This window comes from Eufriesea mexicana, unplaced genomic scaffold, assembly GCF_001483705.2.
Source record: "Eufriesea mexicana isolate 0111107269 unplaced genomic scaffold, ASM148370v2 scaffold265, whole genome shotgun sequence".
NCBI classification, from domain to species: Eukaryota; Metazoa; Arthropoda; class Insecta; order Hymenoptera; family Apidae; genus Eufriesea; species Eufriesea mexicana.
The window spans coordinates 1,118,232-1,135,055 of NW_016908444.1; the positions used below are offsets into that span (position 1 = coordinate 1,118,232).

A 16,824-nucleotide genomic window follows, 5' to 3' on the forward strand; every position below is an offset into this window, starting at 1 on the left:
CCAGCGTCGTCCTTCGCGCCGAAATAAAGCATCGCGCGCCGCGGGTGCAATAAAACGGAAGCCCGAGATCGTTCCGCGTCTCTGTATCGTCCGTTCCTGAAAACTCTTCCAAGTTTACCATCGAGCCGCGTAATCGCTTCTCTCTTAAGTTTCCGAGAAGATCTCCGCGTCGAGCAGCACCCCGCGGTGATTAGCAAGGACGCGCACTTGGAAACGTTTCCTGGTAATTTCCGTTTATATCCGCGGCTCGGTTATGAGATAGTATTGGCCTCCGGAGTGGGGAGATAGCGTAAGGCCAGATTGGACTTTAGATAATTCGGGCTGAGGCCGGCGGAGGAACGCGCGCCTCTATCTGCGATCTAAAGTAACCGGGAAACTTTCAACGTTTTAGGCTTAGCGCGATCTAGATCTTCAGCAAACGCAGGCACGGCGTAACACCGGCACTGAAAATAACCTGGACGCAGCGCGTGATCCGGGTCTCGAGTGCACTCGAGAAATTTTCCGCGATCGCGACGACGCGGAGGGATCGTTTCCGCCCGATTTTTCTACTCGATCCGCTTCCCGACGAGGCCTCGTTCCTGGAAAAGTTCGCCAAATATTTACGCGAAACGAAGACCGCGTGGCCCATTAGCGGAGTACGTTTAGTACGAAACTGTCGATTCGTCCGGAAAGCTTTAGAGTAAATATTTCTCCCTCGCGGATACGCGAGGAACAGTCATATCCGTCCGGTCGGTGCGAAGACCGGCGTATTTCCGGGAAGCAGGGCGTGAACCGAGAAGATTCGGGGCTTCGGGGATTTAATTGGGATCGGAGAAGGTTCGAGGAGACAGAGATCCATTCGGATCGAGTGGGAAAAATTGTTCTTACCGTTCCGTGGTGCTCTTCACGAACTCGCCCTTCCAGAGGCCGCACGTTAGCTCGCGAGCGGTGGCCGCGAAGAAGAGCAGGTTGACCGCGAGCAGGAAGCCGATGGGGCCGAAGAAGTATGCCAGGATCTCCATGTCATCTGCAATGGAAATTTCGTTCGTTTAGCGATTAAAAAGTTTTTCCATTAAAGATACGCGAGCTGGTGCATCCGTGCCTGTGAAGCGAATGAATATCAAGGTTGGAATTATAACGTGGAATATCGGATGCAAAGGTTCTGGCAGTTGAAACGATAAATTTCCCCGATCTGGCATTCCCCGAGTCGTCGTCGACGCGAGCAGCTGGAGTGTCGAAGAAGTCGGAGCTGGAAACGCTCTAAATATCTGGGTGCTCGCTCCGAGTCCGCTGGCGTGTTCAATAATAAACGTTCGGATCGGCTGAATGGCAAATCCGTTTATCTTTACGACGTTCGATCGAACGACGGCGGATCCGGAGGATCGCGGGAGCGCGAGAACCCGGCGCGGCTTAGCTTCTCGGCAACCGGAAGTGGAGGAACGCCGCGCAGCGCGCACACGGCTAGCATTAACGATTAAACTATTACGCGAAATGGCGGGCAGGCATCGGGTTGAATGACTCGGCTAGCGTGGCCGGTTGTCGTGCTTTGCTTATTATATTTCGACCGGCTTATCAGCGGACGTGGAACGCGTTTCAGACTGGTAGCCTTCGGATCTAAACGGGGGCATCGCGATGGTGCTCCTTGGCGCAGCTCACTCGGAACCTGCGGCGCATAGCGACAGCAATTTTCGACGTTTATATTTCTTCGTAAATCACGCTTGTTTGCCTTCCTCTTCTCGAAATAACGAATGACGCTTGCACGCGGCCGTGTTCTTTTTCACGTTTCCTTTGATTACCACGGGCCAGCCGATCCAGAAGGATTTATTAACTCGGACGCACGCGCGAGCCTTCGACTAGAACGCAAATTTCGCCCAAGCATCGATCTGCGGCGAAAAATTGTATACGATTTACCCGATAGATCCCCGCCAGATGTTATTAGCGCGTAAAGCAGCCTAGAATCACGTAGGTTGCCGCTTCGTGGAAGGGGTCCAAGGACGGATTCCTTCGAAAATAAAAAAGAAAAGAGAGTAAAGAATAGCGGAGGAACTCCGTGGAACGGGGAGGCACGGGGACGGAGAAATTTCATCGGAAGATCCGCTCGTACGCGAATAGGAAATGAATTCGAGGACGGATTCCGGAACTGCAGGCAGATAGGAATAACGGCGGCCAATACGATTCGATAATCGATGACAGACAAATAAATCCGGCGACGGCTGACGATCGTGCCCGCGATTTCACGAATTCCGGCCCCCGCCCGTTCTCGCCTCTCTATTCGCGGAATCGTAAGTTCGCCGGTCACGAATCGACCAATTTCTAGCGCCTTTCTTGCGTAACTTCTATTTTTACGCCGACCTGACAGCTTTATTTGCGTTTACGAACGAGGTGAATCGAAAGGAGACACGCTCCGTAACCGTGGATTCGATTGTCCCTCGTCTTCCCTCCTTTATCCCGATTTTTCTATTTCTCTTCGAGGTTAACCTTCGAGTGACCTCTGCGGCCTCGATCAACGATCCCGATGGATCTTGGGAATTTATATCGAACCGGGGGAAGAACGAAGAATTCGTAGGATACGCGTAGAACGTGGATGGTTCGCTTGTGATTTAAATTTCGTGCTTCTGGTTAGCTTCACGGTCACAGAGTCGGCAAGAAGCCTCGTTTGCGGAGGAGCAGGCGAGAGGACAGGCGAATGAGAATAAGAGGCGGGAAAAATACCGGTGAGAGCCGCGAATAGATCGATAATTCATACGGGCGAGATATAAATCGCCGGGTCGAGCCTCGCTGACAGCGACAGTTTGTTTTCTCATCGCCGCGAAGCGGCAAAGACGCGGAAAGGAAACGGTGTCTGCGAAACGGCAACCGCGTTACGTTCATTTACTTCCACGATATTATTACGCCGCGATTATTTTTAACGATCGCACGGTGTCGTCGAAAGTTTCGCGATCGCTACACGCGCGGGCATAGGATAACGTCGGAATCAATTTGTTAAAAGGACCCGGCGGACCACGGGCCATGTGTATTTTAATTACTTCCTCCGATATTTTCAATATTCCACGTTTGGACGTCGTTAATTGGATCCATTTGTTTCCCTTTTCAAGATCCGATTACGGCCGGCCCGGGTTTTCGGATATTTCTCGCGGTTACGCGTCCGCCATGGCCCGTGTATCATTATTCTCTGCAATTTCCATTGCTTCGTTACGCGGTCCGCGTGCGCTCGTTATCCGAACCGATTTCGGAAATCGACTTTATCGTAGGAAAACCAACGCGGAGTACGAGTCTACCGAATTACCGTCCTCCATCGAATCCTCGTCCCTCCGTTCAAACTGTTTCCTCTCGCGAAACGATTCGATTATCCCCGATTTGCACACGGTCCTCCTTCCCGGTGGTTTGCAAATTTCTCTCTTTCTCTCTAACAATAGCCAATTGGTAGCCAGTTCGGTGGAAGCCTCGCATGCTTCGTTTCTTCATCCCGGATCTTCGATTCCTTCGACTACCGCGCTCTCTTTGCCTATCCGTTCCAAACGGAGCTATCTACGCGAGATTCGCGTGGCGAGGAACGCTCGAAACTTCTTCCACGAACCAGTTTCCCGGCAAAACGAGAAAATATCGAAACTGGCGCTGCTCGCGTTAATCCCCGACTGCTGCGAGTCATCCCCAGCAGGAACCCGTCCAATTCGAGGCTAATCGCCGCTGAAAAGTCACGAAAGCCGGTTGGTCTATCCCAGTTGCTCGATTTTCTCCTGGCCAGCGATTTAATCGGCCCGGTGCAACCTCTGTTGCCCTTTTTTTCGCCTGAAAACGCAACGGAGGGCAGAGCCGCGAAGCGGAGAGGAAAGCCGCGGATCGGTAGTAAAAGTCGCGGCACGGAATTGGCGCGCGAGCACGCGAGACACGATCCTCCGCGTGTCGAAATTACGGTAAATCACGTGAGCCGGCACTTATCGGGAACGGGGGGCTGGCGGGGTGACGGCGGGAAGGTGCGTGTCTGGATCCGCTGGCTAGATCGCGAAATCCCGAGAATTCGCGGAACACCTATGAATATGAATACGTTCGTTCGGATGTAATGCGCCGGCCGGCGGGGCCGGTTTTCGTGAATACCACGCCGTGCGTTCCTCCAACCAGCCAATCTGCTAAGTATACGCGCGGAGGGAAGCGCGGATAACTAGTTTCCGAGTAAATTGATACGTCGGTACACGCCGCGCGTCCGCCTTTCCTCTCTTACTCTCTCCCTTCGTCGGCTTTCTACAATGTTTTCATGCGCGTGTACCCTCGCGGCGAGGGTCGAGAAACAGGGACCTTTTTCTTGATAGTTATAATCCAGCCGGACAATTACCGGGTCGATAAGTAATTGCAGCCCTTATCGGAGTCGTGCAAGCAGCTATAACTACCGGGGTAAAAGGTTCCCCTCTCCTTCTCTCTTTTCCTTTCACCCGATTTTTCTTCCCCTTTTCCCCCCCTCGATTTGCATCCTCGTTCCGTCTCCGTTCCACTGCACGGACCGGAAACGTTACAATGCGTCGCGTTACACGGATGAAACGAGAAACTTCCGATTCGAGGAAACACCGGCGAGTTCGATTTTCCCGATCATCAACCGCGTTTCGGTGCGATACAGCGTTTCGATTCGAGCGCTAAACGCTCTTTCATTCGCGCCTCTATCCCGGAGATCGTTGCGCTTTTATCGAGCTCGCGCCGGCGAACGCGGACAAAAATGTCCCTGCGCTCCGCGCGTCCGCCCACCAACCCCGTTGCGGTCAGCCGGTGAACGGTGCGTCGCTGATCGAATAAAGAATACAATTTTTTTTTCCTTTCTTTTTATTCTCTGTTGCTTCGTACGCTGCTCGCGCTATCCCCGGTTTTCCGCCCTTTTTTTAATTTTCCCTTTTTTCCCCTCTTTTTTCTTTTTTTTTTTTTTCTTCTCCATACCAGGAGAAATGGCTCTATTAACGTATCGGTGGTTAGTAATTGGGCGGTTTGTCATACGAGCGGTAATAAAATTTTAGCCGCGGTCGCGAAATCCATTCCGCCCGGCGAGCACCGGGCGAATTTTATGGTAAATAAAGAACCATCCGAGCCTCGGACCCGTTATCGGGCCAATTCCCCTTCTCTGCTAAGCGGTCTGCTCTCTGCATCCCCCATAACCACGCGTGCAATCTGCCAGAAGCACGCTTCCACGAGGGCCCCATAGCCACTTATCGGAGAGAGGGTCGCGCTCGTCCGCAAACAAACTCATAAATAAAATCCTTACGCCGCAACTTTCATGGATGGCGATGCACCAGTTGTGCGACAAAGAGAGAGAGAGAGAGAGAGAGAGGAGGAGAGAAAGAGGGAAATGGAGAGCCGAGTTGATACGGAGACTGCAGCAGCTGACCCAGTTGCCACGCGTTAATCCAGTCGTTGGCGTGAAAGACCGTCTCGAGGATTTGGAGACTGTCAACGACACGCGGGGATAAATAAACCTGCTCCTCGATCGATCGGTTTTCCCTCGGCTCTGAATACCGCTCTCTCTGTTTTGCATCTGAATGCGCGGACATTCGGAGTGGAAATTGTACGCCGAGACGTATACCGGAGTCACGGGGGCGCGGGAAATTTGAATTTTTAATCAGGAATCTCGCGGACGGATGCTCAACTTCGCGGTGTCGTTAAACGGCTGTACAGCCCGAGTCTCTTTCTTCTCGCGGAAATATCGAGTTACGAATGGGAAGGATATTTAAACGACGGTTAACTTACTTCCCGACTTCTCGTAATCTCGTTACAACGTTAATTTCGCCTACCCCGACGCGATTAATATAGCCCCGGCAAATTTATTCCCGGCACCACGAAGTTCCAGTCCGAGGCGACACTTTTCATCCGCGGCGGGCGAAATTTCGCGATAACTTTGCCCAGAGTTGGTTCCAAGGACCGGCTATTATGCTCAAAAGACACCGTTGTTCTCCGATATTTCCGTACACGTATAATCCGACGCGGACACATGCCACGACGAGCAGCCTCCTCCACCCTCCGACTCCGGCAACTTCTTTCCCGTCCAACAACCCCATTATTCCTGCGCGTAACCCAACTCCCGGACAAAGTTAACGAAGTCGTCGTGTATCGTCTCATCGATCAGGCCTGATCCGGTTGCAAGTCGCGCGCCGCGAAATTCCGCGAGCAGCCGGACCCCGTCTCGCGGCGAAACTCGACGAGAGTCTGTCAGCAAAGTTTCGCCACGTCGAGTTTTCGCCGGATAACCGAGGCAGCCTGCGTCTGCACCGGCACTCCGCGCGGACGCGCGCCGGAATATTAAACGGACGCGGTTGCATCGGCCGCGTTTACGCTCTTCGCGGCCTCTCCTCGTCTCCTGTCCGCTTCTCTTCGCAGCCTTTTTCTCTTCCCGGCTAGCAGCAACGCGGCTCTCGTCGGGCCGCCTCAAAATTCAGCGCCCGTCCTCGCGGACCCGGGCCAAAATTCAACAACTTTTCCCGCCGGCTCGCTCACCTCCGCCATCGCGGGACGTTCGCCTTCTTTGCGAAACTTTTTCTATCAAGATTACCTGGCTCCAACGTCCGCGAACCACGGAACACCGGGATAACCGTTATCATCCTTCGCCGCAACTCCGAATGGATTTTGTTTGCCCCGCCGAGAGAAGTAATATCTCCAGTCCGTGGATCTTTCAGTTTTTAATCAGAGTTAGAATCACCGTGGGCTCGGGTATTTTCGAGAAGAACGGTGGAACCGAGTGGACAACGGTCAGTTCGATTTAAATGGGTTTTCTTTGTTTCCAGGGTTGACGTGGCTGATCCTCCAGGGACACGGGGTGCCTCCATCCTCGGAGTTTCTTCGTCGAAATCTAAGAAACGGATCTCCTCGCGGGACTCGAGTAAAATCGTGGAACAAAGGCGTTTGCCTTTGGTGAGATGGTTAGTGGATTAACGCGGAGATCGTAGCAACGCGTCTTTTCTATCCCACCCTCGATCTCGGGACGGAGAGACGTCTCTATTAGGGACTTAAAAATGCAATTAAATTACCGGGTAGCAGGTAGCCAACTTTATTTTCGTCGGCCGTCCGTAAACAGGAGGCAGCGGACGAAGTTGCGAAAGCTCGCTGCAGAGGGTTGAGGGGGCTGAGGGGGTGGAGCCGGGGGAAAACAAAAGGAACGATCGCGGAGAGTAATGAACGAGTTACGAATCTTAGGGGGTACAGAGAGCAAACGGGCGTCTATATTTGCTGGGTTTTGGCGGGTCGCCAACAATAGCTGTTTCGGCTAGGTTATATCTCACTCCATGGCAACCCATAACAAACATAAGTGAATTATGTCGACGCGTGCCGTTCGATACTTTACGGGAGCGCGCGGTCAAACCCGATTAGTTCGGCGTCGAAAACGCTTCGCGAGATCAATTGCATGCGCCGCGTGTCACCTTCTATCATCCCACACTCCGGCGCCACCCTCGCGTCCACCCTGTCTCACCCTTCGTCTCTCTCGCCGTCTCTCTTCCACTTTCTCTCCATCCTCTCCCAGGCCGTTGATTTATCCTTTTAATACGGGCTGGTTTTTCGGCTGATCGCATGCGGGAACACGACAAACAGATTTTTCACGCTATGCAAATCGGGATTATGATAGATCAGCGGCGTAACGAGAAACGAATCGTTAATGAATATTCAGCGCGTGTCGAGTGTTGGGGTAGCAACAGTTTAATAGGTTCCACGATTATCGTTATCGTTGCATCGCGGGTTAAAAATTCTTATCACTGGAATCGTCGAACGGGGGGAAAAAGGGAAAAAGGGAAAAAGGAAACGTACACACGCGCGCGAAACGAGAGGCAAAATTAACTGGCGAGAGGAAAAACACCGGGGAAACGACTTTGGATATTTTTCCCGCGAAAGCCACGGTTAACTGCTAGGCTAAACTTGGCGAAACTACGAAACTCGTCGGGACAAAAATACCCTCGTAAACGCACCTTCGTCGCCATCTTGATCGGTATCAACGCGAAGAATGCGAGAGGACAAGGTACCTTTCATCGCGGTAGTCGGCTAATGGTATCGTTTCTCCTCGAGGAGTCGACGATTTATCGCCGGGCGTCATTGTAATCGTCGCTGTTTTTCCGGATCATCGGCCGCGGGATTTACGGACGACAGTTTCGGCGTAACAACGAGCTTTCCTCGCTTTATCAATTACGAGGTATGCGCCTGGCGACGGAAATCGGCCGCGCGTAAATCAACGCCGGAGGAATTTGAAAAACGCGCGAAACTCGCGAGCACAAATCGCTGTCAAATATAATTAGCCGACGGTCGGCCGTGCGTTCCGCTCGCGGCACAGCGCCACTCCGCGCCGCGATTTCCGCACTCTCTGCCGCCAATCCCGCCCCCGGTTTTTTACACCCCTTTCTCCACCGGCAGCGGATTTATCGCCGGCGTCATTTTAATCACCGACGGTTTTTCAGATAATCGAAAGTGATTGCGCGAGCTTGTATCAGCGTATCGGGCAACGATCCCGCGGACCCGTTGCCAACAAATTTCCACGTCGGCCGAGCCCCGTCCCCGAAAAACAACCGATCGCTCCGCGAATTTTCCAGACGCGAATGGAAACGAATTTGCGTAACTCTTTACCGCGCGATGCTTTTACCGCGTTTATTTATACCCGTGTCGTTGGGAATATCTTTTCCCGCAATATCGCAGCGCGTTACACGTTTGCTCGGTCTTCGCTGTTTTCCCTCTGTCAACGACGCGGCGATTAGAGGTTCGGTTCTTATCGGGACTCCGTCGAGGAGTTCGAGGTATTCGATGAGTCACGAGAGAAGAATGGTTTCGCTAGAAGAACGATAGCCTCGAAGATAACGCGCGGTTTCGGAGATCCGGCACGTTCGAGGTTCTTTAAAAGCGTTAATGACTAAACCCCGCGAATATTCGGTTGAGAGCCCCGCGATAAATTAGGAGACGCTTCGCGCGCTGGTAAGCGAAGCCATTAGCCCCTCTGATCGAACGATTTATTGGCATTCCTCGAGCAATCATAGATTCTCGGGACCGAACTGTGCCTTGCAAGACCGATCGCGGTTCCAGTTTACGTCCCCCGAAAAAGACAATAAGAGAATTCCTTTCCTACCCCCTGTATTCCCCATTCATTGCGAGCTCGGGGCCAATAAAGCGGGAGTGCGTGATAAATAAAGCAGGATCGCGGGGTGGAATGAGCTGGGGTTGCAGCCACGGCTCTTTAGCATTCGTTAATTCTCCTCCCTCGCGAACCCTCGCCAGTGGTTGTTGCATCCTAATCGACCATCCCCCTTCGCTCCATTCGTTCACCTCCCTCCTCTCTCTCTCTCTCTTTCTCTCTCGCGATTCGATAGTTTCACGGTTTCACGGACCACCGTGACAATCGTTCCCTTCGATTAGTGGATATCGATCCTCGAACCAATCGCGTGTCTTACCTCCCTCTTTCGCGTCGTCCCGCTGATCCCGTTTACAAACCGAAACGAGGCGTGTGTGTGTGTCCCGACACGCGATGAGCGCTCGATCGCGCAAATTCGAGCGATTCGCGCGCGTATGAGGCGTGTGTGTGTGTGTGTGTGTCCCGACACGCGATGAGCGCTCGATCGCGCAAATTCGAGCGATTCGCGCGCGTTCCCGATATCCCTTTTTAATTCGAGCACTCGCGAGGCACTCGACTATCCGTATCGTGGAAACGCGTCCGGTGGCTTTCGGTTGTTAACGCGTCCGTTGCGAATGTGGGTCGTTATCAATCCTTCTCTATAGAAATTTGCATCGAGCCGTGATCGCGCGGCAGGTACACAAAGGATTTTTTCCTCGCTCATTATTCGCGCTGTTATTACCGGCCAAACGAACCACGCTGATTCGTTTAATCGTCCACTGGACCAATCGCGCCTATTAATCGCATTACACTCGCTCGATCCGTTCCATTTCCATCTGCCCCCGTTCTACGACGTTTAACGTTCTCCGTTCGTTACCTCCGCCTCTGATCGTTTCCTCTTTTCCCGCCGTTTCACGCTGCTTCGCGGAACAGGAACTACTCGGTCGTTTCATCCGTGACCGCGTCCCTCTGTTCCTCCACTTCCCGTCTCTACGATAGGCTCTATCGTTCCACGATTTTCCACGTCTAAACGCTCCTTTCCCTTCCGCGACGAGATAAAACGAGGATAGAACACGTATCGGTGAATTTGAGCAGATTGGAAGGAACGCTTCGAAACGTCAGTCGAACGAGTCTATTTCCGCGAGCAGAGCGAACGCCTCTACTCTCCCGGGCTTGATTAAAGCCAGAAGCTAGCCGTGACAGAGGTCGCAAATCCCACGGTAAGTCTGTTCGACGGGAGCGTCTTTCAATAAGAGTTTGCGGGTGTAACAAAGCGATAATAAATATGGTCGGCAGGGTACATGGTCCTGTGCTTGCACGCGACAGGCGCACACGCCCGGCCAGGCTGTGTTAGTGGGTCCGGAGATAGGGGTGGCGCTCCGCTGGTTTCGCACGGTCGAGTCGGACAGGTTATCTCTCTAATCCTATCGTTTCGGTGTACGCTATTCCAGCCTGTGCCGAACTTCCAGGGGCATGAGATTGCATAGATACGGAGGATAGTCCGGAGATTTACCATTCTAATGTATGCGAACGTTAGTTGAATATTCCGCTGCCACCGAGCCGCTGCCACCGAAACGTGTCTCGAGCTCTTCTTGCCACGCCGCTCCTCCGGCTTTTTCCCTATTTTTCACCTCCCTTCGTCGGCAAACCGAGAACATGCTAAGTTCTCTTTAAAAAGGACTCGGCCAATTTCGATGCAAAGCGACGAATGAAAATCTTTTTCTCCGTTCCGAGTTTCCGGGCAATTTTCTGCTCGGATAATTACCATCGCGGAGATGGAGGACTCGCGTGTGCGGGTATCGATCGTCGATGATTTCCTCCGTTTGCTACGGACGATTTTCTCCGGCGAACGATGCGATTTCTCGCGAGGAAAATTAAGGAATTAGGAAACTATTCTGCGGCACGGATATTCGTTTTGTTCGAGGACGAAAGTGCAGGTGCAGTAATGGCGCGTATGAACTGCAAAGATGGGGTGGCTGGTCCCGAAGCTACTTAAACCGTCGGTCGTGTGCGTTTACGTGTGCAGTTTAGTGGGCCGCGTGCAGTAGTTAGTATAGGCTTAGAGAGGGGAAGCAGAGCTCCGCCGGTTTCGCACGCTGGGGTTGGGACTGGCTGGCACCAGATTTATCTCTCTACCCCATCGTTTCGGCCTACGTTGTTATGGGGCGCGCCAGAACACCGGAACGCCAGAATGCCAGTGCACCAGGCCAGAGGGGTGGTGGCTCGAATACCAGTCTGGCTTTGAGCAAGGATCCTCTGTTCGATGTGCTGGTAAATGAGTTTTCTTACGTCCTCGTTTACTCACCCTCTTTGCCCGACCGCCGCAGCACCTCGTGGCAGCCCAGTCTTTTCTCCCTACCCGGCCTGTCCCTCTTTCATTCATCGGCTCCGCGCTTGTTTCGCGTTACGCGCGTTATAACTCTCGTGTTCTCTCTTTTGTCTAGAAAGTTACCAAGAGGGGGCGTAAAACGCTCTTCGATCCCTCGAGTAATTACGAATTAAAGTCGCGGCTGGCAGCGACACGCGTCCCGCGACGAGCAAGTTGTTTCTGCGTGGGTTCGTGCACACCACGGCGTACAGCAACGAACGCGTGCACACTCGACCATTCACCAGGGTGCACGTCGGTGTTACCTGTCGTTGATCTACGCGTCGGGGTGACCAGGAAGGGGCAGGGGGCTGAGAGGGGTCGCAGAAGTTGCAACAGTTCGCGCGCTCGAAGGGGTTGGACTGGCTGGCGCCAGGTTTATCTGCCGACCCCATCGTCTCGGCCCACGTTGTTATGGGCTGTGCCCAAGTGACAGAGAGGGGGATGAAGTACGAGGGCACCGGGGAAACGGAGTAAATGGAGAGAGACGAGGAACGCAGGGAGAGCGTGAGGGAAAGCCGAGACGAAGGGTGTAAGACGAGAGCCGAAGGAACGCGAGGGTGGAAGGTGAGAAGGAGGTGCGAGACGATCAAATGGGAAACTAAGGGGAGAACTTTTAAGATTCGTCGCGTCCTGGGGTATGTCTCCCAAAAACTGGCCAAAAGTCGACTCTTCCAGTGTAAAATTGCGTTCTCGTGCTATGTGTTCGTTATATACTCTTTAATCTATCAAACGCAGCGCGAAATTTTGAAATATAATAATCAATTATCGAGTTACAGGTGATCGTAGCTGACGAAATTTAGCGCTCTTATATACCCTGAGACTTATAGCCTGATCGATGAACCCGGCGCATATCGTACTCGAGAAGTTTTATGTTTCAAACACTTTCACCGCAAACTACGTTCTATAAACATAAACTTTGCAATTCAAGAACACAAAACAACTTTGAATTTACTCGTGTAATTCTTGGAACAAGATATCCTGATTTTTATCGATACTTAAACAAAGAATTAGAAAAATAGTCTTGTTATTCGCGAGACTTCACTGGGAGTCGAGTTGCATCGTGTAGAGGAACATCTCAGGTATGATATCCATTAAAAAAGTTTTATGGAAATTTGCGGATTTGAAAAATATTCAGATTTGGAGATAAGTAGTATCTATAAAATTCACATTGATCCTCTTTGGAGAATCTGTTTAAAAACCACAGAAATCAATGTGAAAAAGACCCATATTGATAGAATAAATAACAAAAAATTAGAAAAAAATAATTTAGAATCTTTAGCGGACTATCCTTTAACACATTTACACGCAACAGACGATAGAATCGTGTTACAAAATTTGTAGATTGTTCAGAAGGAATTACGATATATAAACATAAAGTAAAAATAATATAAATGCATCACGAATATTTATATTCTAAATACATATATATAATTATAATTTGTCAGAAGCTTATAAATTATTACACATATTGTTAATAACAAATTGTACGAAACGTAAATTTATAATAAAACTGAAAAAATTAATAAATTATCGGTTATTATTTCAACATATGACGAATTTATGTTAAAATGCACCAATAATTTACAAAAAGTTTATAAATTATCACACTGATTGTTAATAACAAATTAATATTGTTATTAACAAATTGTTCGTAACGTATAGTTATAGTAAAAGTGAAAAAATTAATAAATTATCGGCTGAGAACGGAAAATTATTAATTAATAAAATCGTCAAAGTACGAAAATTTTCGATCGGGGTGGGGAGTTCGGCTGATCGGAGGCTATATAAAGGGCGACGCGACGCAGCAGAACTCATTTGTCCGTCTGGCCTCGCGCGCGTAACATCTAAATTTTCGTAGTGCGTGAGGGGTGGGGGGAGGGGGTCCCAAATGAGGTGTTGGGGGTGCTCCCCCCAACCACGCCTGCCCCCCTTAAACCATTTAATATTTTTTTTTGTTTTCAAGTGCTAATTATTTTATTTCTTTTCAGGTTTTAATATTTTTTTATTTTTTCAGATTTTATTCTCTCGTTCCTATTTGTCTTTCTTTGAAAATTCGAATATTTCGTATAATATTCGAATGTTTCGTCGTTGGCTTGTTTATATCACATCGTGGGGTTGTTCGTTCCATTTGTTTCCACATTTGTGGTTTATTTTTGTTTCGCTTTTTTTGATTTTCTTTCGTGTTACTAATCCGTTTCATTTCAGGTTTATATATTTTCTTTTTAGATTTTCCAGTATTTCAAGATTTTAAAGATTTCATATAGAAGACGTCGATGGACGTCGCGGGATGCGTGCGTTTAGATCTAAGTAGTTGTAAGCAGTTATAAGATAGATCTCTAGACTAAGTTTCATGTGCGCGCTATCCATACAAAGATAAGCTACCTAACTTGGAGCGAATATATACATTTCATATTTTTCCCCTTTTCTCGTTTACCAAATAGAATACAGAATACAGGGAATACAGTGAGATTGAAAGGTATGTTGTATTCCTGATCTAAATAAATATTAATATCAGTGGTCAAAGTTACTGATTATTACTAATCTATTAAGTTTCAGATTGATGGAGCTGAGGTACATAAAGAAAGGAAAGAAGTTCTAATGAAAGCAGTGAGAAGCAAAAATGTATATTACATAGAATCAAGAAACAAAAAAGAGACAGCATATGTATCAACAGAGAAAGATGTGTGGCATCGACATGCAAATATAAAGTTCATTGAAGAGATGGAGAATGAAGAATTGGTAATAGTTCTGAAAGGTAAAGATAAATTGAATATAGAGTGTGAATGTTGCTTTAAGGCAAAAATCTATAGAAACACACATAAGAAACTATAAAAACAGCAGGAATAATGGGACTGTGACACATGGATTTGATTGGACCAGTGAAGCCAATGTCAAAAAGAGGTAAAAGGTACATCTTATCTATTGATGATTATTCGAGAATGATTATTGGTCTTGCTCTTATAGGAAAAGTGTTAGCTGAAGAAATAAAAATATTGGTAACATTTGAAGAAAATTAATCTGTGAAGAAACTGAAACGTACTTATATTCTTAGACAATAGAGGTGAGTTTGTCAGACAAGATTTTTAGGTTTATTTAAATCAAAAGAAAATAAAACATGATTTTAGTCCAACAAGAACACTGCAGTGCAATGGGGTTGCTGAGAGGAAGAACAAATCCACCATAATTCAATGAATATCGAGAATTATTAGGGAAATTCATGTATTTGAATACTTATGTCTTGCCAGACATCTCATTTGCAAAATGTTTGTTATAATTTAACAATGATCTTAATATGATGGATATGAATAGACTGAAGGGAATATTTAGATATTTGAGGGTGCGTATTGTCTTGAATTTGGAAAAGGAACAGAAACCAATGAAATGTGTTGTGTAGATATATAGACTGATATGTGAAGTCCTACTGGAAAAGCAGGTGAGAAAGATTATGATATGTGAATAGACTAAATGCGATAAATGTAGAAAATTAAATCTAAGCTCCTACGTAGAAAAATGTTGTTATAGAGGAGATGTAGTAAAAACGAAGAACTTGCAAATTTGTTACATGCCAAATAAAGAAACAAATGCTGATTGTCTAACTAAACCATTGAATGGCCCAAATTTGTTAAAGAATGTAAAATACTTTATGGGAGTGTTAAGAGAATAAAAAGAAAAGAGGAGAATGTGTGATAGTAATTTGTATTGTTTTATTGTTTTATTTCTCCCACCCAACATAGCATAGGTTAGGTGAACTCTTTTATTAAAAGTACTATTTAATCAATCTCAATTTTAATAATAACATTTCATGTTTGTCATAAGTATACTTGAAACTGAATATAAAACCATCTTATTAGCAATGGGAAAAATATTTGTAGCATTCTTATAACCAAGTGATACGTACTTTCTTTGAACAGCTCTGACTAAATGGTTTCGTTGAAGAAGTAGTTTTAACCACTTATACATTAGAAACTTATGTTCTCAAGAAATATTGTCAATAAAGGTGATCATAATGCTCATTTACATAATTTTTTAACTAACATATATATTATGTATTACTGTATATAATATTTTGTTATTAATTTTATAATTATTTTTATTAATTTATAACGGTTTTTGCTATGTAAACTAAGTATTCATTAATTTCTCATTTTCGTAAGAGAAACGTACTTGTATTTGCTTCATTGATATTAATGAATATAAGAAATGTTGTTTGATATTCTACATCGATACATTAGCCCATGACTATTTCAAAGACGCAGCATTTTCCCGCGAGAAAAATGTACATATTGTCTAAGGTCAGTCGTCTTCAGTTCTGCGCCAAACGAACATACCGGTAACAAATACTGGAATAATTTTGTACGTCAAAGAGAAACATTAAAGATTTTCAGTAAACGTTTCGTAAAGTAGTGATATCGTTGATTAAAGTTTTAATTGCTACAACTGAGGAAATATATATTTAAGAACTATAACGCGACGTGTCGGGTATTAGCTCGTGACAATGCAGTTATAGGTTACGTTTGTAACATTATCGCAATATTTACGAATAAGATACGGCAAAAGTTTAAGAAATTGTGAGAAATTTATGAAGTTTAGGATTACTAACTGTGAACATTTCTTCGGTGCTAATATATTACGTGTAAAAAAAAGTGATTTGACATAGTGAAAATCGTATAACGATACATGCGTGAAATGAAACAGTGTAAGTGCGGTTCGTGTAATACTATCGCACAGTCCCCAACCGTCCACTGTAGTAGATTCTAGATCTTGATTGTCCAGTAATATATTTGAACATTTTCATTCTAAATAGGCAGCTTGTTAACAGTTTTTCCAATCTTTCTTTAACCTTACGTTCAATTGCGAAGTAGCTACGTATTATTGCTTATACATTCTAAACCTCGATTGTGGATTAAGATATTAAATTATTCCTGCATAGAATAGATTGTTCCCCAATCAGTAGAGCAATAATATTACGATTGAAGGTGCATATATGAAACAAAGTAACGGAAAAGCAAGTGCCTGTGAAATTGTTGTACACAGTAAACTTTATTTGCCTATATTTCTGAAGTTAGGCTTTTCGGTTAGATTTTTTCGGCATAACAGCGTAGAGTAATTTTTTCCTTAACGGGATTGGATATTTTTTTTCAGATTTGAGCGTGCGTTTTCCTAAAATAGTGCCGAATGTGTCAGTGGCTGTCAAATCGTGCTGCGCAATAGACTTTTTTGCATTCCATCTTCAAAATTAGGCTTTCGAATTTGGAATTTTTCGTCTAACAGCGTAGAGCAGAGTTTCCTTTAACGGGATTGATTACTTTTCTTCGGTTTCGAGCGTGCGTTTTCCTAAAATAGTGCCGAATGTGTCAGTGGCTGTCAAATTCGTGTTGCGCAATAGACCTTTTTGGATTCTATCATCAAAATTAGGCTTTCGAAT

The 16,824-nt window shown here is 47.0% G+C and overlaps 1 protein-coding gene across 1 annotated transcript in view; it reads right to left on the reverse strand.

Moving 5' to 3' along the window:
* Positions 1–16,824, reverse strand: part of mthl1 (adhesion G-protein coupled receptor methuselah-like 1) — a 146,409-nt gene that overhangs the window by 6,690 nt on the left and 122,895 nt on the right. The window contains exon 8 of the mRNA XM_017911509.1: positions 868–1,006. Within this exon, the coding sequence (XP_017766998.1) occupies positions 868–1,006 (139 nt within the window). The remainder of the gene's footprint in view (positions 1–867; positions 1,007–16,824) is intronic.